The sequence below is a fragment of the Dendrobates tinctorius genome, unplaced genomic scaffold, assembly GCF_039654945.1.
Source record: "Dendrobates tinctorius isolate UK_male_01 unplaced genomic scaffold, ASM3965494v1 ptg000203l, whole genome shotgun sequence".
Taxonomy (NCBI): Eukaryota; Metazoa; Chordata; class Amphibia; order Anura; family Dendrobatidae; genus Dendrobates; species Dendrobates tinctorius.
The window spans coordinates 11,329,636-11,350,825 of NW_027361870.1; the positions used below are offsets into that span (position 1 = coordinate 11,329,636).

The 21,190-nt window shown below is 43.0% G+C and overlaps 1 protein-coding gene across 1 annotated transcript in view; it reads right to left on the reverse strand.

Moving 5' to 3' along the window:
• Positions 1–21,190, reverse strand: part of MACROD2 (mono-ADP ribosylhydrolase 2) — a 2,987,523-nt gene that overhangs the window by 2,024,642 nt on the left and 941,691 nt on the right. Inside the window, exon 4 of the mRNA XM_073553810.1 lies at positions 17,338–17,367. Coding sequence (XP_073409911.1) covers positions 17,338–17,367 — 30 coding nt within the window. The remainder of the gene's footprint in view (positions 1–17,337; positions 17,368–21,190) is intronic.

Sequence of the window (21,190 nt, forward strand, 5' to 3'; positions counted from 1 at the left end):
ATTACCTGTAGTAATGGCACCTGTTTAAACTTGTTATCAGTATAAAAAGACACCTGTGCACACCCTCAAACAGTCTGACTCCAAACTCCACTATGGTGAAGACCAAAGAGCTGTCAAAGGACACCAGAAACAAAATTGTAGCCCTGCACCAGGCTGGGAAGACTGAATCTGCAATAGCCAACCAGCTTGGAGTGAAGAAATCAACTGTGGGAGCAATAATTAGAAAATGTAAGACATACAAGACCACTGCTAATCTCCCTCGATCTGGTGCTGCACGCAAAATCCCACCCCGTGGGGTCAGAATGATCACAAGAACGGTGAGCAAAAATCCTAGAACCACGCGGGGGGACCTAGTGAATGAACTGCAGAGAGCTGGGACCAATGTAACAAGGCCTACCATAAGTAACACACTACGCCACCATGGACTCAGATCCTGCAGTGCCAGACGTGTCCCACTGCTTAAGCCTGTACATGTCCGGGCCCATCTGAAGTTTGCTAGAGAGCATTTGGATGATCCAGAGGAGTTTTGGGAGAATGTCCTATGGTCTGATGAAACCAAACTGGAACTGTTTGGTAGAAACACAACTTGTCGTGTTTGGAGGAAAAAGAATACTGAGTTGCATCCATCAAACACCATACCTACGGTAAAACATGGTGGTGGAAACATCATGCTTTGGGGCTGTTTCTCTGCAAAGGGGCCAGGACGACTGATCCGGGTACATGAAAGAATGAATGGGGCCATGTATCGTGAGATTTTGAGTGCAAACCTCCTTCCATCAGCAAGGGCATTGAAGATGAAACATGGCTGGGTCTTTCAACATGACAATGATCCAAAGCACACCGCCAGGGCAACGAAGGAGTGGCTTCGTAAGAAGCATTTCAAGGTCCTGGAGTGGCCTAGCCAGTCTCCAGATCTCAACCCTATAGAAAACCTTTGGAGGGAGTTGAAAGTCCGTGTTGCCAAGCGAAAAGCCAAAAACATCACTGCTCTAGAGGAGATCTGCATGGAGGAATGGGCCAACATACCAACAACAGTGTGTGGCAACCTTGTGAAGACTTACAGAAAAAGTTTGACCTCTGTCATTGCCAACAAAGGATATATCATAAAGTATTGAGATGAAATTTTTGTTTCTGACCAAATACTTATTTTCCACCATAATATGCAAATAAAATGAAAAAAAAAACAGACAATGTGATTTTCTGGATTTTTTTTTCTCAGTTTGTCTCCCATAGTTGAGGTCTACCTATGATGTAAATTACAGACGCCTCTCATCTTTTTAAGTGGTGGAACTTGCACTATTGCTGACTAAATACTTTTTTTCCCCACTGTATATGACCTGGTAGGGATCGCTGATGCGTTGTCACACAGCAGCTATTCTGAACAATTCCAGCCTGCATCCCTGAGTTCTGCATCGCCAACAAAGTCGCTCATCGGCGTCGAACACAGCGATGCATGCTGGCCAGCGGGACGCAGACGATGAAAAAATGGCCCAGGACATTCAAGCACAATCAGCGATATCCAGCAGGGGGCCGGTCGCCGCTATGTGTCACATGTAGTGAGATCACTGTTGCGCCACAAAATCGGTGACGCATTAGTCATCTCGCTATGTGAGACGGGGCCTTTAGATCATTGGCCTCGTTAGTGTTTGCTTTGTCACTTTAAGTGTTACTATTGTTACAGAAAAGACAATTACTTCAGATAGCAAACAAGATATGATTGTGCAGGCTCCATCACACAGACACTGGATGCAACAACAATTTGTGTAGAAAGACTTATAGGAAAACAGAGTAGAATATCTCAAGATGTCTATTTTAAAATTAACACAGAATACAGCGACTTGTAAATTCTTGGGAGCAGATTTTTTAAGGAGGCTCCATATGCCAGTTTTAATTTAGAGAATCTTGGAGACTCCAAGTCAAAATAAAATGTGTGCAGCACAATTGTAGAACATGTGATAATTTGCTTTTTTGTAAACTCCACGAAAATGGCGCAATGCGAAATCCAATGCATAAATTACTACCATAGTATTCACAACTGTCAAGACAATGGAAAAAAGTAGAAGTGTTTAAAGTGGGTTTCCATTCATTTTCTATTAAGCCCAACTTGCATATAGACGCAGCAACTGCCCACCCTCCCTTAGGTGCAGCAATACCTCTATGCCGTAGCTACATTTTTTTGTTGATTGGGGCTCTTGACCGCTGCAGCCAATCACTCGGCTCAGTAGATTGTGCAGTCTGTATTGGTGTCACTGTTGAGTCCAGTGATTGGATGCAGTGATCAGATGTACTGTAGCTGTGATGTCTCCGATGCAGCCCCCAACAAAAAAACAAGAGGTGTAAATAAGAGGCATTGCTGCACCTTGGGAGTTAAAGTAATTTCAGAGTTTTTTTTTTATTCTCAAGAGTCCGTCGATGGGCCTAAAAAAATAATATTTCCAAAAACTTCCTTTAAAGAATAGATAAACCTTTGACAAAACAATACAAAGGTCTATATGTCTATTGAAACAGTACTCTAGTCTGCATATGATTGAATGTAGCCTGAGCTGCGCACTTCCCAGAAGTTTTTTTGAGCGATCAATAGCGATCTTAGGACTCCGACCACCAGTGATCTGTTTATGATTAAAAAGAGGAAAGAAAAATTAAATAAGTTTTGAATCTCTATAGCCTTAAAGGGGTTGTCCACTTCTCAAACAACCACGTATCAATCAGCACGTTTGCCCCCCGTAACCTTGTTAGATCACGTGATCCAGGAGCCCAATCAGCACTGGCTTCATTCTCCCCGCCATCGAATGAATCAGACATCATAATGCTATGGCAGACTGTGCAAAGATCATGGCTGTTTCATTTTTTGCAATTTTTCTACTAGCCCTAAACTTCCTATTGACTGACTGCAAGTTCAAAGCTTGAAAATGATAAAAAAAACAAACAAAAAAAAAACAACAAAGCTATTGTTCCAGTTTTGCACACTGTATATTTCTGTATAATGATCCGATGCTATTTAATGATTTTCTATGCCATTTAGGTACCCAAGAAACAATTAGAATAATGCATATATACTGTCCATACCGAATAGGAACTTGTCTGATTCATAAGTGAAGTTCAGACTATAAACATTCTGCACATAAGTGACAAGTGGTTGTGTGCATCTTTCATTCACACCCCAGGATTAAGATAAATTCAAAGCAGAGAAACTGCTGACATGCCATAATGGAGGATCAATTGCATTTTTATACATTATTTAGTAGGAAAGGTATCTTGCTTCTAAACGGAAAGACAATGAATTGCAGGTTACTTTATGTTGAGCAAAGACATAAAAAGGAATCAACAAAAATTCTTTAATACTTAAAAACTAATATTTTCCGTGCCTCGGCTTACTAGGAACAAACGTATGGAATTACTTTAGATAACGTAATATAAACAGCATTTTTAGAATTTGTTTTCAAATGTTCCATATATGTCAGTCACAGTGAAATTACAGTTTTATATACTCACTTTAAGTCTGTGACTGCAAGCTACCGGAGTGCCCCACTAACCAAAGATAAACAGGATTTACACTGATAATCCTGCAGTAGTGGTCGCTGTGTGGGAAAATACATCGGAGCAACATAACAAAGGTGATTGGTTTAGTTACAAATCAGACTATTTGATGCAATGAAAACAATATAAATGCCACTATTGTGCAACAGTTATTCCAGAATAAACAGTCCAGCAGTAAGGCAATGAAGGGAACTCGTCAGGAACCGGAGGATCATCAAACTAATTACATTCCTGGGTGGGGTAGTAGAAAACAAATTCAAGCTTACCTTCCAATCCACAAATTGATTTTTTTCACTGAGAAAATTAACTTTGAATCTTTACATAAATGAGGCTGCAACTGCACCCAGGGCTGAGCGACAGGTGCAACGATGCCCCACATTATTCTCCAACTAGCGACATGTGCTTGAGAAAAGTCCTCTTCTGCGATGCAAACGATGCCTTACTCAAGTATGTCAGCCTGACACTAGGCAGGAGATTTCCAGACTTTTTTTTTTTTTCTTTAAGTACATTAAAGTATTTGTTCATTACTAGGACAACCCCTTCTTTAGCAAAATGTTTGGTCCCGATAAAATAAAAAAAAAACCTATACTCCCCCCCCGGTGCTGGCGCCGTTCCAGCGGTGTCTGCACTCGCGTCTTGGAGCTCTGGTGCGGTGGAATGACATGTGGTGCCCCGTATCCAATCAGCGCTGGCATCACTGTCCTCACCTTTGTACGGATTGAACATGAAGAGGAAGTCCGGGCTGCGGCTTATCTCTGACTTCCTCTTCATGTTCAATCCGTACGAAGACAGAGACAGTGACCCCAGCGCTGATTGTGTGACACCCCAGAGTCCGGTTGTCACAGTGACATTGCCTCCCTCTAAGAGGTGAAGTCGTGCTTGGAGGCAGAAGGGGACCACCATGCCAGTTAACATAGATTAAATCACAATTCCTGCTGCAGGTCAGAAAAGGGAGTTGCCTTATAAATTCTGGCCAGCAGAGGGGGTTGGTGAGTCAGCTAGAGGTGAGCTGAGGGGGTTGTCATGGAAACGAGCGCAGATGTGAGGAGAAATTGACAAGACAGTTGAACGTGAGGTAAAAAGATCTTTCTGGAAGGTCCAGTCAGTTCAAGACAGGGAGCTGATCTGAGAGGAGCTCAATAGGCAGAGCTGATCTGTGAAGAGGGAAAGGACATGATCAGAGATGGAGAGGCTCTGGGGAAGCTAAAAAACTGCATATAGCAGACCCCAAAGTGAAGCGCTAATAGAGAGAAAAGGGACGTCAGAGTCCTTGGTGTCAGGAGCTGTATGTCCTGATCGCCGAATCTGAAAGTACAGAGGACTGTAAATTCCTGTGCAACATTGAACACCTGAGGGCACGGCAGCGGATAAGGAGCCCGGGGCTGACTGTGAAGAGGACGGTACCCGTGGAATAGGCTCATGCTGACAGCCATACAGGTTAGTGAAACCATCACGAATAGAGGGTCGCAGCTTAGTTATATAAAGTGGAGACCCACACACAAAGTGCAGAAAGGAAGGTCCTAACCCCCACCTGGCAAGGTAGATCCCCTGAATGTCTCCAGGCGAGCCAGACTCATACCATTACCTGTATGTATTACTCCAGATTACAACCAGTTACCAGTAAAAGGTAAAGAAACTGCACCTCTCTGTGTCCTCCTCTCATTTCTCTGCACCCCATCGTTCACAGTCATCTTAACTATTAATCAAACATCTTTGCCCTGGGACTATTGCTCTACCTGTGGAGAGCTATTTTCATCTCAGCTGCGACACACCAACAGTCTCAGGGGAACAACACCGCAGCGCTGGTCACCTCTGACCAGAATACCACAGGTTGCGTCACGTATTTAATCATCTATAAACTTTATCTTCATTTTTACCACATCTAGCAACATTACCAACAACTTTTCCCCTTCCCCTTTCATCATTTTATTTAATGGACGCCCCAGAGCCACGGACCGGGTCGCCACCGCTGTGACACGGTCCCCCGTTGAAGTCGACGGGCCCGGTACAGAGTACCCCACGGTCATGCGCCACGTGCCAGGGCGCTCCAACTGGGTGCCTGGAATCATGTGTCATACCACAGGACCAGAGCTCCAGGACCGCGAGTGCGGACACCGCTGGTACGGCACTGGCATGGGAGGAGATTATAGGCTTTTTCTTTTTTTTTTAGCGGGGCCAAACATTTAGTTCAAGGAAGGGTTGTTCTAGTAGTGGACAAACCCTTTAAAGAATTTAAAAAAAAAAAAAAACTAACATTTTCTTAAGTAAAAACACTGACGAAATGCAAGAAAAAATAGCATGGGTTTTTTCCTTTCATCCATGTCGTTTTTTCTTCTCCATAGTACAATGGAACGGTCATGATTTATACTTATTAAACAGGTCAAAATTTACAAAGTCATTTTATGGAGTCTTTGTGCTGTATCTGTATTTCTAGCTTATTTTCTTTCTTGAATTTCACCCAAAAAATAACGGTGACATTTTGGCAAACTTTAAAGAACCTGGAGGCTCTACCACTCTCACTCTTCTTCATCCCATCTGGGTTTGTGAGCCATTTGGTTTAATCATTGACATAAAAAGTTGTCATTCCTTTTATAACATGCATCTCCGGATAGTGAAACGCTTCATGTGTTTGGTGTCTGTCACTGCACATCTTTGGCACATTCTTAATTAATGACTGCTTATTTTGATCTAGTCCTTCAGAATCCTGATAAAATGTGAACTGAATGGCTGACACACCAAAGGACAAATACAAAGTAAACATTCCCAAACACCATCTGATCAGCATATGCTGTAAAAGCGATTGATGTTAATTAAAACAAGTGAGATATAACATCACATATATGGTAGTACAATTTAATTCATTTGACCGTCATAATGATTAATTGCTGTAACGAGTCGTGCAATTAAGCATTCCCGTAAACAATTAGTCTTAGTTTTTGCAGTTTGTAAAAGAGAAAAAAACTGGTCATTACCACCCATCTTCTCAGCTTTGCACTGACACACTGTACAAATTTATAGGTTCTTCATTAAAGGCGAAAATTTTTCTAGGCATAATGACTGTACAGACCGTCCCGACCAGCCCTGCAATATTTGCAGTGCTATATACAGCTGGTAGAGAGCCTTCTTTTAACTCTTTAAAGTGACCCTCCACGTTGGGACTGAAAAGAGACTATACTTTTTTTTTTTTTTTTTTATAAATTATGACCCAGCCTGGTTCCTCAGTTTTCCTTTCCTGCTCATACTGGCGTCCCTATCCTCCTGCTTCCAATCAGTCTGCCACAATGGCATGAGGCGTGTAATGGTAAGTCTAAACCAAGCCACCATTCCTTTTCTGTGCTGTGTGAAAGCAAAAAGAGGGAAATGTGGTTTAGACTTAGCCAACGCAGGGGTATCTGAGCAGAGAAGGCAATAGGAGAAAAATGGAGGGCATCTGTTAGTGACTATACGTGAGAAATATATAGTCATTTTATTATATGCGCAACTGAGGGTTCCTCGGTTTAACACAACTGACAGTCCTCCCTTACCCAGATTAAGCGCTGCCTTAACAGACTACCCCACCCTGAACATTTTCTCAAACACTCCAAAAGCCCAGCAAGTGCGCGCACACAGTGGCAGTGCAGGTGCACGCTCAACGTTCTTTCCTGTCTGCAGCAGTCACTCGCTGATCACATAGAAGAGGTTGACCTTCTTGGGTAAAGAGCAGAGACCCACCAGAGCTACCGGACTACTACTCCTAATATCCCACATCATCCCATTAGCCAGAGCCACCGGACAACTACCACTCACATCCCACATCATCCCGTAAGCCTGGAGTCAGAACCAGAGCGCTGAGTGGAACGGTCCTAACAGGTCCTAAGGCAATTGCCCTGACTTCCATACCGGAGATCCCTTTAAGAGAGGCCTGGGGTCAGAATTAAAGCGCTGGATGGATTTGACCTGACTTCCATACAGGAGAAATCTTTAAGAAAGGCCTGGGGTCAGTACCAAAGCGCAGAGGGGATTTGCCCCCAAATTCCATACCAATGATCCCTTTAAGAGGGAAGATGTGCCTATAGGACGGAGGATGTATGATGGGGATATAGGCCCGGGAGGGGGGATTCATTTTAGTCATGTGCTCTCTGCTCCTTTCTGGGGGACAGACGATGGCTGGGAGCTTATGTTCCCAGGGATGCTATATATCTCCCACCAAGTCAGTGTCTACTGAGGTGTTGTCAAGTGGGAAAACTGTTGGTCATAGCAACCAATCACAGCTCAGCTACTTTTAACCAGCTCTGGTGAAATGAGAGATGCTAAGTGATTGTTTGCAAGGAAAACTGTTGCTCATAGCAACCAGTCACAACTCAGCTTCTTTTGAACAGCTCTGGTGAAATGAAAGATGCTTTGTGATTGGTTGGTGATACACACACCCATTCATTTTTACATATAGAGATGACTGCAATATATTAAGAGGATACAAATTTTGATGGGAGTGCTTCTTTAACTCCGATCACTGGGGTCAAGCCTGTATAATTTCGCTATGCTTTTGTAGTTTAATTTCCTCCAGAACTATAAAACCAAATTGTTATTTTAAATGATTTCACATTAGACTGACTTTAATATGTGTCTGCCTGAGATAGGAAAATTAGTTTATGAGTCCCACTGGGCACCGGGACTGATATAAATCGTGATAATTTCTGCACTTGGCTACTGATAGTGCTATATAAGTAAAGCCCCCGTTACACACTGCGATATCGCTAGCAATATCGCTGTAAAGTCACCGATTTTGTTACGTTGCAGCGATATTGCTAGCGATATCGCTATGTGTGATACTTACCTCTGACCGCTCCCCCCGCTGGTTATCGCTGATCGCGCGAGAAGCTCCTGGACCATTCCTCGTCGGTCACTTCCTGCTGGGCTTCCTGTGGCGCCGACGAGTGACGCGTGGAGCCGGGCGGGAGGACGCAGGATCACCGCATCTGACAGGTAAGTAGCGATCCCCGTCCCCAGCGATGTCGCTGGTGAGATCTGCCTGTGTGGCAGCTCACTAGCGACCACCTAGCGATGCACCAGCGATCCTGACAGCGTCATATCGCTAGTCGGGATCGGTGGTGCATCGCTAGGTGTAACGGTACCCTAACAGGAAGTAAATAATTAAGTGTACAGTTACCTACGTTTACATTCCAACGTTTACATTAGCAACCAGTGTCGCTGATCGCTGGTCTCTCGCTGCCACACACAGTGATGCTCGCTGGGCAGCGGGAGACCAGTGTTCGAAAAATGGCCCAGGCCGCTCGAGCACGATCAGCGATAACCAGCAGGGGGGGCCGGTCGCTGATCCCTGTCACACACAGCGATCTCGCTGGCGAGATCGCTGATGTGTCACAAAATCAGCCTTAATTGTGACGGGGCCTTAATTGGCCAAAATGCAGCTTTTACTATCTTCGGAGTATATGTTCTGACCTTGTATAGATCCTGTTGCTTAACTATCAGAATGTTTTGGGGTTGTTCTAGATTTTTTTTTTAAACATTTAATTTCATCTTTTTCAAGCACACATACATACATTTATAATGTTTACTCCTCATTAAAAAGCTAATGTCACTTTCCTTTGGGATTGAGCTAGCAGTCCCGTGGGCACCACATTGGTACTTTCAAATGAAACTTGTGGAGCTAGTTGCGCACAGGAAAAGTTAAATAGGTCAGGACTGTTTCCTGTACACGCTCACTTCATGGAGGAGAATATTTCGCAAATATGTTGCAGCAGTTTTGATCTCCTAAACATACTAATTAGTTGAATTAGAACAAGCCAGCATAAACCCACATAGCCCAGCAGCGTCAACACAGTAATTATGAACAGTTGGACAACAAACAGTCTCTATTATTTAAAACGCACCATCAGCGAGCAACCTCCTCTCAGTTCCACAATAACACTTTGGACGGCAGACGCCAAACCAACAAACAGATGTGCAGTCTCAATAATTGGCATCGGAAACTGTTATAAAATGCCTGGTTCTATTCAGGTCAAAGCGAACAAATATAATTGTGGTTTTAGTGGAAACAGGAGCTCAGAGTGCTTCCATTCATGGCTCCTATATCTCAGCAGTTGTTCTTCCATTTGACTAACTTTATATTAAAACACAACTGCAAAAAAACACATTATTTTGTAAATATATATGTACAATGTCTTGATTTTTTTTTTATCATAGGTATTAAGTCGGACTTAACTACATTTGCACTTTAAATCTGAAGGCTTTTCACACACACTGAGAAGCCTTGGAGCACATGCAGTAGCCATAGGAAAGAGAGTACTGATGGGGAATAAGTCTGGCCAGGTCTCCCAGTGGTCTATGATTAACTACATTTTTCCAGTGCAGATAGACAAAGTTCTCCATCATAGAGAACTTATTTCTGACTAAGGCCGGGGTCACACTAGAGAGGAATACGGACGAGTGAGAGGCATTAAAAGCACGCATTACACACGGACAGATGATTCTCTATGGGGCAGCTCCCATCAGCTGTATATTTCTCGTCTGTATTCTACAGTCCGTGCCAATCGCAGCATGCTGCGATTGTCAGCGTACTACGCCCGTAGTACGTCAATGCAAGTCTATGGGTGCGCTAAAAATACGCAATACACACGGACCAGATGTGTAACTTGCGAGAAATACGCACCCGGTGTCCTTTACAAAAGCCGGCAATTCAGTGTGCGATACAGTAAACTCACACTGACAGGTTTTATAACACAAAGAATAGATATAGACACATAGAATACATATATATATATATACACTCACTGGCCACTTTATTAGGTACACCTGTCCAACTGTGTGTTAAGACTTAATTTCTAATCAGCCAATCACATGGCGGCAACTCAGTGCATTTAGGCATGTAGACATGGTCAAGACAATCTCCTGCAGTTCAAACCGAGCATCAGTATGGGGAAGAAAGGTGATTTGAGTGCCTTTGAACGTGGCATGATTGTTGGTGCCAGAAGGGCTGGTCTGAGAATTTCAGAAACTGCTGATCTACTGGGATTTTCACGCACAACCATCTCTAGGGTTTACAGAGAATGGTCCGAAAAAGAAAAAAAAAACAGTGAGCGGCAGTTCTGTGGCCGGAAATGCCTTGTTGATGCCAGAGGTCAGAGGAGAATGGGCAGACTGGTTCGAGCTGATAGAAAGGCAACAGTGACTCAAATTGCCACCCGTTACAACCAAGGTAGGCAGAAGAGCATCTCTGAACGCACAGTGCGTCGAACTTTGAGGCAGATGGGCTACAGCAGCAGAAGACCACACTGGGTACCACTCCTCTCAGCTAAGAACAGGAAACTGAGGCTACAATTTGCACAAGCTCATCGAAATTGGACAGTAGAAGATTGGAAAAACGTTGCCTGGTCTGATGAGTCTCGATTTCTGCTGCGACATTCGGATGGTAGGGTCAGAATTTGGCGTAAACAACATGAAAGCATGGATCCATCCTGCCTTGTATCAACGGTTCAGGCTGGTGGTGGTGGTGGTGTCATGGTGTGGGGAATTTTTTCTTGGCACTCTTTGGGCCCCTTGGTACCAATTGAGCATCGTTGCAACGCCACAGCCTACCTGAGTATTGTTGCTGACCATGTCCATCCCTTTATGACCACAATGTACCCAACATCTGATGGCTACTTTCAGCAGGATAATGCGCCATGTCATAAAGCTCGAATCATCTCAGATTGGTTTCTTGAACATGACAATGAGTTCACTGTACTCAAATGGCCTCCTCAGTCACCAGATCTCAATCCAATAGAGCATCTTTGGGATGAGGTGGAACGGGAGATTCGCATCAGGGATGTGCAGCCGACAAATCTGCGCCAACTGTGTGATGCCATCATGTCAATATGGTCCAAAATCTCTGAGGAATGCTTCCAGCACCTTGTTGAATCTCTGCCACGAAGAATTGAGGCAGTTCTGAAGGCAAAAGGGGGTCCAACCCCTTACTAGCATGGTGTACCTAATAAAGTGGCCAGTGAGTGTATATATATATACACACACACACACACACACACATACATGTCATTGAGACACATATATATATATATATATATATATATATATATATATATATATATATATATATATATATATATTTCACCTAATTCGCTGTAAAAAAATGTGTGGGCTCCCGCATTGACAAATTACCGCGGGAGCCCACACATTTTTTTACAACGAATTAACCCCTTAAATTAACACCTACACCTCACAAATTTTACACATCAACCATCATCTCTTTACTAATGAAAGACATACAAAACAAAACATGAAATGAAATGGTTTACTGTATGTAAACCATGTGTCATTTCATGTCGGGTTGGGGAATGATTTGACAAAAGCCGGCAATTGAATTTGCGGCTATTCTGCTATGAAGAACTCTGTTAAATATATATATATATATATATATATATATATATATATATATGGTCTCAATGACATGTATATATATATATATATATGTATTCTATGTGTCTATATCTAGTCTTCGTTTGTGTTATAAAACCTGTCATAGGGCTCCATTATATGTCCATTTTGCAAGCCTGCGAGAAAATCTCAGCATACGGATGGCATTCGGATTACATACGGACGCTTACATGCGCAAAATACGCGACCACACCTTGCTTACGGATGACATACGGATCACTATTTAGGGGTCATTCATCCGTATTACGCCTGTAAACTACGGACCGTATTTTGCGTCGGTAAGTGTGACCCCGGCCTAAGGAGAGTTTCACATTTGCGTCTTTGTGCACAGCGCATTGTGCACAAGTAGAAACGCATGCAAAAACGCACATGCATTTTTGCATGCGTTTGCATTTTTTATGCGCATGGGTTTTCTAGGTGTCACATTTCACAGGAGGAAAATCCTTGAAAAATCCTTTAAACAGACTCCACCAATGGGACACCAGTGGGCATGTGTCATGGGAAGGGTGTGGTTTAAACCAGTGTCTAGACATGTTTACTCTTAAAACGCAGGCATACACATGTCCATGTGCACGCCTGCATTCCCATAGACTGTAATGCGTTGTTTTGAAGCATTCCGTGCGCAAGCGTACGCATGCGTCTTTTTGATGCTTTTGGGTGGACCCAAAAATGCAACATGTTGCGTCTAGACGCACACCTGGAAAAAAACACATGCGCATGAAAATGCAGACGAACGCATGCAAACGCAAGACCATGCGTATGCCATGTTAAACATAGGTACGCATGCACATGGATGCGCACGATGCGCTGCGCACAAAAACGCTAATGTGAAACCAGCCTAAGCCTGTTTTCCATGATCTATTCATTTCATGAAAATAATGCTGAAGCTATATGGTGAAAAAAAAAACCTTCTTTTGAATACCTAAAGCCCCCGACACGCACAGGGATTTCGCTAGCGAGATCGCTGCTGAGTCACAAGTTTTGTGATGCAACAGCGATCTCACCAGTGAGATCGGTGTGTGTGACACTTATCAGCAACCGGCCCCCCTGCCTGGTATCGCTGATCATTCTCGAATGGCCTGGACATTTTTTTGATTGTTGGTCTCCCGCTGGCCAGCACGCATTGCTGCATATGGCAGGCGGGGGACCAGCGATCAGCAAGCTGGAGCTGGTAACCAAGGTAAACATCGGGTTGCTAAGAGCCGCGCGGTGCTTAGAAACCCAATGTGTACGTTAGATACCAGTGCGCTGGTGCAGGGAGCTGGTAACCAAGGTAAACATCGGGTTTCTAAGCGCCACGCGCTGGTAACTTAACATACACTGTGGGTAACTAAGCGACGTGCGTCGCTTGTTACCCGCGTGTCGCTGGTGCTGACCGCTGGTGAAGCTGCCTGTTTGGCAGCTCACCAGCGATCATGTAGCGACACACCAGCAATCCTGACAAGTTCATATCGTTGTCGGGAACACTGATGAGTCGCTATGTGTCATGGGGCCCTAAGACTAGGCTGCATTGGACTGTAATGCTAGAGTCACACAATCATAAATTATCTTATCAGGTTAAACAAATGACACTGATCAAATTCAGCATAGTGTGATCTCATCTAAGAGAATCGGAGCACACTGTGAGAAGATGGAGAGCAAAATTTCTCCATCTTCTCCATTGTGTCAGTGAGCGGAAATCGGGCTGGACTCGCATTTCATTTCCACACACTCTTGGCCTTTCATAGCCAGTCGCAATCCAAATATCAGACATGTGCGGCCCCATAGACCAACATTGCTCTGAGTGCGTGGCGAGAACGAGCCCTAATACTGAATATTTTGTAGGTTGAATTAAAGGGGCTGTCCAGTCTTAAACTACAAGTTTTCAGTCACTATGTGACTGCAAACTTCCATCTCCTCACATCGCACGCACAGCGATAATTGTCCAGTGCCAACACCGGTAACGAAGGTCAAGTGACCGCAAGTACGTGATATGCCTAATCCTGGCCACGTTCCGACTAGACACTTTCTGGCATTGCTCAATACACTTGCATTGTGCGAGGTCGTGCTCATCTAGTTGGAATGTGGCCGCGAGTATGCAGAGTGCATATTTGCAGTCGCATGACCGCCGTTCCTGGCGCAGTATGCATGATGTGAGGATTGACAAGTCTTCAGTCACAAAAAGTGACTGCAAACTTGTAGTTTGAGACCAGACAACTCTTTTAATGAGGAAATGAAATACCATAATTACTGTAATAATAAGTTTGAAGACAAATGACTTGCCAAGATTTCATTTGCTTTGTGTTTTTGTTCAAGACAAGTGTCTAGGAACATTTTAATTTCCTTATAGCCCTCATACACATTAAGGTCTCACAGCAGGAGACCAACGATCAGCGAGCTCCCAGCGCTGTAAGCAGACACTGGGAGCTGGTATCCAAGGTAAATATCGGGTAACTAAGTGTGCGCGCGTTGCTTAGTTACCCGCTGTGTACCCTGGATACCAGCGTGCTCGCGCTGACAGCTGGGATCCAAGGTAAATATCGGTTAACTTAGCGTGCGCGGCACTTAGTTACCCGCTGTTGACCTTGGATACCAGCTCCCCGTGTCTGCTTACAGCGCTGGGAGCTCGCTGATCATTGGTCTCCTGCTGCGGATTTGAAACTGCAGCAAAATCCGCACGGAAAATTCCGCAGCATCTGCACAGCGGTTTTTAATTCCCATAGTGAATAATGGAATTCTGCACCGGTTTACCACCTCCCTCCATTGTGGAGATGATAAACCGCAGGTCAAAACCACAGGCCAATCCGCAGATAAACCACAGGTCTTTTGACCTGCGGATTTATCTGCGGATTTTGCAAAATCCGCGCGGATGAATCCGCAGCAGAATCTGCAGCGTGTGCACACAGCCTTAGGCTGGTTTCTCAATTCATGCGTACTTTAAATCTTGCACTTTATACCTTCTGCCCATATATTATTGTTTGGTTTAACTTTATTAAAATACTTCGAATGTACTAACTGTGGTGCATTTAATATGTTGGTGTATTTTTTATCAGAAATTAGGTACTGTATTGTAAAGCAGAGCAGGAGGGAGTATTCCCTTATTCCAGGCACTAATCAATTGTGACTTTTTATATCTTTTTATTTTTCTCTTGGGATGCTTAATAAATATTACCCTTTTATTGGTGATCATTGCAGTTAGTGTATCAATGTTTCTTGATTTTTGAATATTTTCCTCTAGTATGCAGTGAGCAATCCCAGTTTTTCATTTACTACTATTAGTCCTCTGGTGGTGCCAATCCCTTAGCATTTTGCACATATTTTATTTGCCGCTCAAAGTAAAGCAGATCACAAGTTGATGGAGCCAACAGTAATCAGCTGCAATGTCCTTGATAGTAAGCATTTATTCCCCCCTGTAGCACCATCAACAGAAGAACTAAGCATTAGGGCAGTTTCACACGTCAGTGTCTCCGGTACGTGTAGTGACAGTTTTCTCACGTACCGGAGACACTGACACACGTAGACACATTCGAATGAATGTGTCTATGCAGATGTCAGCGTGTTTTCACGGACCGTGTATCCGTGTGCAAAACACGCTGACATGTCCGTTTTTGTGCAACAGCACGGATCACACGGACCCATACAAGTCAATGGGTCCGTGTAAACGCGTACCGCACACGGATGCTGTCCGTGTGCCATCTGTGTGCGATCCGTGTGCGTTTTTAAAAGTCAAAGGGCTAACATTGAAATAATGTTTCGAAAACACAGACAGCACACGGATGGTACACACGGACATACGGATGTCACACGGATGGCATACGTATGCACACGGACAGCTCCGGTACAGGTTTTTCCGGTACCGGAATTATCTGGACGTGTGAAACTGCCCTTACAGGGACTGCATCTCCCTGGAGGATCAAGCTTGTCTATGGATTGTATAGACGCTGTTCTGTCTACACATTTGATAATTATATCAAAACTAGAGTGCCTTAGGGTATTGTTCACATGTTCAGTAATCAGTGAGAACGGATCCAGCAGCAATCCGAGGTCAAAAAATGTTGCACAGTCACAGTTTTTCAGGTGGACAAAAAGTTAATTTCAGCTGGATCTGGGGGGATTTTTGTTTTGTTTTGGTTTTTTTAACATCAAAGTCTGTGGAAAACAGATCCATCAAATAGCCATCGGGTTTTCGCCCACTTGAAAAGGATAATTTTCTTGCAAAAAACGGATCCTTTTCCAATTAAAAGAAAAAAAAAAAAGGATGGCCTATTAACGTATCCGTTTTTCATAGACTTCAATGTGAACTAAAAAAACAAAACAGATAAAGTTGAATTCATTTTTTTTCAGAGGACAAAATAGTTGTGTCTGCACAAAATTTTTTGCAGTGGATTGCTGGATCCTTACTAAAGGATGAATACTTGGAATTGTTTCACTATAAAACAAAAAGTTAGATTAAAAAAATACCTATACACTCGAGTATAAGCAGAGTTTTTCAGCACTTTTTTTGTGCTGAAAACGCCCCCCACAGCTTTTACTTGAGTAAGGTGTCCAGAACATGGAGGGGGAGGGGCAGCGGCGGAGCAGCGGGTCACAGGAGGCTGGAGCCGCCTTCTGCAGCTAACACGTGCCACTACTTGACAAGTGACTATTAATTTCTCCTAAGTAGCGGCACACATGACCGCCCGGCGGCTGACACTGTGCACGCTACTTAATACTCACTGCCCTCCATGCATATAGTTCCGGCGTGGGGGCGGTGAGTATTCCGGCAGCTGTGCTCTGCTTATGAGCAGTGCATGATGTCCCTGCCATGCGCTGCTTACAAGCATAATTCAAAGCAGCTGCTGGCACCGGAATAAGACGCTGCGAGGGAGCGCAGGAAGGTAAGTGTAATGGATTAATTTTTTTATGTTTTTTCATGGGGCCAATCATACCATGATAAAAATGGGGCAATGCAAACAAGGAAAGGGATGCAGCCATGCATACAATAATAGGGATGGAGCCATGCATACAAGTATAGGGATGGGGCCATGCATACAAGTATAGTGATGGGGGCCAATAATACAAGAATAGGGATGAGAGCCAATCATAACAGGATAGGGATGAAGAGTCTTGCATACCAGGATAGGGATAAGGAGCCACGCATACAAGGATAGGGATGAGGAGCCCGTGCATACTAGGATGGGGATGAGGAGGTCGTGCATACCAGGTTGGGGATGAGGAGGTCGTGCATACCAGGATTGAGATTTGGGGACAATGCATACCTGGCTTATATTAGAGTTTTTTTTGTAAAATTATGTACCTCGGCTTATACTCTGGTCAGCTTATACTCGTATACACGGTAGTACATCAATATAGGAGCAGAATTACAAGATATAAAATAAATAACAGACTTACCTCCCCCACCGCCAAGAAGACTCGAGTTTGCTGAAAAAGAAGAAAAAAAACATTAAATGACAAATTCCATTAGAACTTTCAGGTCTATTACAATGAGAGCTGATCATGGCAGGATGTCTTTCACGTCCCCACCAGAAGATTTTTCTTTTATTTTTTACTGAATCCAAATTATTTTCACAGACTATGCATCAACAGTTTCATACCACACTTCAGATGATGAATCCTAAAGTATTTAATTAAAATGCTGTCAGGATATAACATTTTCTCAGCACAATGTCTACCGAAAAAAGTCTCACATTATCTAAATACCATCACGATGTCTTCTTTGAAGACATTTTGTTTGGAATGAGATTGGAAGGCCGGGAAGTAGAAGGCAGAAAACAGGATTAATTAACTATGACAAGGAATAGAGAAAGTTTCAATTTAAGATCTGTGCGAAAAACCAAAGCACCGACGCAAAACTGACTTACTCAACCTCGAGAGGTACTTTCCTGCTCAACCGCAGTTATTGGAAAGGGATACATAGAAGTCACATTGCAAGGTTGTCCTTCATTTTAACTCCACAAAAAAAAAAAAGTTTTCAACTCAAACTGGACATTTCTAAACATTGGGACCCCGAGAAGCTGTACACATGGCACACTGTAAAACAGCATCTATCAACACTAGCATGACAATTTCTTGAACATTGGCTTCCAGGCAAAATTTATGCAAACAAAATGATCGGTACCTTTCCTGAACTTACATTCATAATTAATAATAAATAGTTTTATTAAGAACAAGTTTCTATTTTTGTAACAAATCAGATCGACTTCTTTACATTGCTATCTGCAGATGGCTTCTCTCTTCAGGAGAACAAACTGATCGGCTCTCCGAAACCAGACATGTTTGACTGACATTTTCCCCTAATAGTCTGTTTGTCCACGCCCCATATACATTAGGGTGTTGGATGAACCCATTAACTTGACTAGCATTAGTCTAATGTATGGGAGGCTTTAATCTTTCATGTTGGGAAAAACTCTGCCCAACCTGACCAATATGTTAGATAGATACCTCGGAAAGGATGCACTTTATCTTAGCACCCCTTCTGTGATTGTTCTATATTCCTGAAGAGATGCAAAGACATCAGTTCGAAAGAAGTGAATAAAGCAGTGGTGTGCATTGTGCACTACTACTCCAATCATACAAGAGGCTTTGTGAGCACCATTCATGTGAATGGTGGGGTCCCAGTTGCTGCTTCTCCAGTGATTATACATTTAGCACCTATACTAAAGATTTCCGTACGACAGACACCTGAGGCGGCGCTTGCACAGCTTGGTCTTCTGGCGGTCTTCAATAAAATGGTGCCAGCTCAATCTTTGCTCAATTAAGTCTCTAAAGGATGTAATTGAGCAAAGATCTCAATCTGCCCATGCAACTCCACTGGCACCAATTTATTGAAAACCACCGGGAGATCAATCTGATGAAGCACAACCCGTGGTAGCGAAAAATCCAGTACAAACTTTCTAACAGGAGGCAGGTCACTCAAAGCAGTGACCTATGATAGACACTAGATGCAGGTGGAAGGGCCGGGGCAGGAGCCAAAAACCCTAAACACAGTTGCGCCCCTATGCATCCAAAGAAAATTACACCAAAACTTCATATGCAGATTAAATAATAACTATTACAAGAATTTCCTCACTAGAAGGTATCTATTTAATCTGTATGAAAGCGCCATTATGGACATGCCTTTATTTTAATACGTAAAATTGTGCTGTTTGGTTGTGAAGGAGGAAACCTATGACGTGTCCTGGCATTTGATGCGGGCTCCAGTGCTGAGCCTGCGTATTTTCTGGCATTTGATCAGCTGTCACGTGCCTTTAACAGCGAATGCTGGAATTGCAATCCACCAAACGCTGTTAACATATGTTAAATGCTGCTGTCAATCTCTAACCGCGGCTTTTAACTCACACAAACTAGTTATCATAAGACACGCCCAATGGCGCCCATGTCATGTGACTGCAGGGGAGACGATGGGTTGTCGTTAGCGATGAGCTAACATGCTGGGATAAGGTGTTATCCGAGCATGCTCATGTGCTAACCAAGCATCTTCGGCATGCTCGAATAATATGTTCGATTCACCACGGCTGCATGTCTCATGGTTGTTCGACATCCGCAATGCCTGCATGTCTTGCGGCTGTCGAACAGCATGGAGGCATGCAGCCGTGGGTACTCAAACATATTATTCATGCACGCCAAAGTCACTTTACTTTATCCAAGCACGTTCGCTCACCACTAGTTGTCATGACAACTGGGGGTATGCAGAAGACCCATGTGCCTGTTATAGTGCACCTCCTATGAATGCCGAAGAGTGGCAGGTGTTCATAGGAGATTATTATTTCTGCTACACATTATTTAATGAAACATATTCGAGCACACCAAAGTCACCTTACCTGACCACGTGTGCTCATCATTAATGCATACTATTTTTTGCCTAAACCAATAATATCATCTCAAATTTTAGCCAAAAAAACATGGTGTGTTATCAGTGATGTGGTCAGTCCCTTGGTTACTCTTGAAAATACAGGATGAGACATTAGAATCAAAACAATGAAAACATGGATTCCGTATTAGGCTGGGATCACACATGCAAGGAATACGGCCGAGTCTCGCATGTTAATACCTGGCACTGGTGCTGGAACTCCGGAGCGGAGAGTGCGGCTCCATGTATTGCTATGCGGCCGCATGCTCTGCTCCTGAGTGCCGGCGGCAGTGCTGGTTATTAACATGCAAGACTCGGCCGTATTCCCCGCATGTGTGATCCCGGCCTTAAAAAATAATCTGCCTTCCCTGTGTGGCCTCCAGCCGAAGATTTCATTAAGGTTTTCACTGACTAAATATTTTTTAAAAAGTCATAAGGCCAAAATCTACAGTAATTCAATTACTGTACTGCTCCAAAATCTGTATTTGGGTGTGACAATACATGGAAAGTGGACTTTAATATGTATTTGAAAGCCTTTCTTCCTTCTGTATTATTACATTCCATAGGGGGATCTCTCTAAACATACAGTATGTGGATTATGTGTGACACCGTCCAGCTTCCTGCACATGGTCATTATGTCTAAATAATGTTTTGTAATATAACGCTGTGAACAAGATGTTTTTGTGTCTCTGATTTCAGACTCTTCTGATCTTTTTGAACCAAGATGAGAAAAGCAGAAACTAAATAACCGATGCCCGATGTCCAGATGGATGATGTTGATAAGTGCTATAGTGTCACAAAATTGAGTTCACACATCACGGTCTTTGATGTAGTTTTCAAAGTTTTCATTTTTCTTAAAGTCAATTAAAAAAAAACTAAGATTTCGTCTTTATTCTTCTCTGTATTTTAGGGATGCATCAAAAACAGCATCAATGTTTAATAACATTAAAGCTATGTTGAAATGGTTCAGGTATTTTAATGCAAATTATAAACTTCTATTTAGTGTTCCAATAAAAGCTATGAGATTTCACAAAATTTCTTGCACACAATTGCTTTTTCTTTTTTTTGACCAAATTTGAACTGCAGCATTGTTTTTTTGTTTTTTTTTTAAATCTGCAGCAAGTCAATGTTTTCAGTGTTTTTCTAGTGTTTTTCTAGCAATAGAAAGCAATGGGAAAATGCAAAAACGCTGCAAAAATGCAACAAATATTTCTGGGAGGTTTTTGAAACTAACTTTATTAAATATGTACTATAGACTAAGCACATATCAAATCTGTACCCTAAAAACTGTTGCAACAAAACCACAGCAAAATGGGCATTTTGAGAGTAACATTTTAACTGCCGAGAGCAGGTTTTGAGCGCAGGAAAAAAAGAAAAAAAAAAAATAGCTGAATG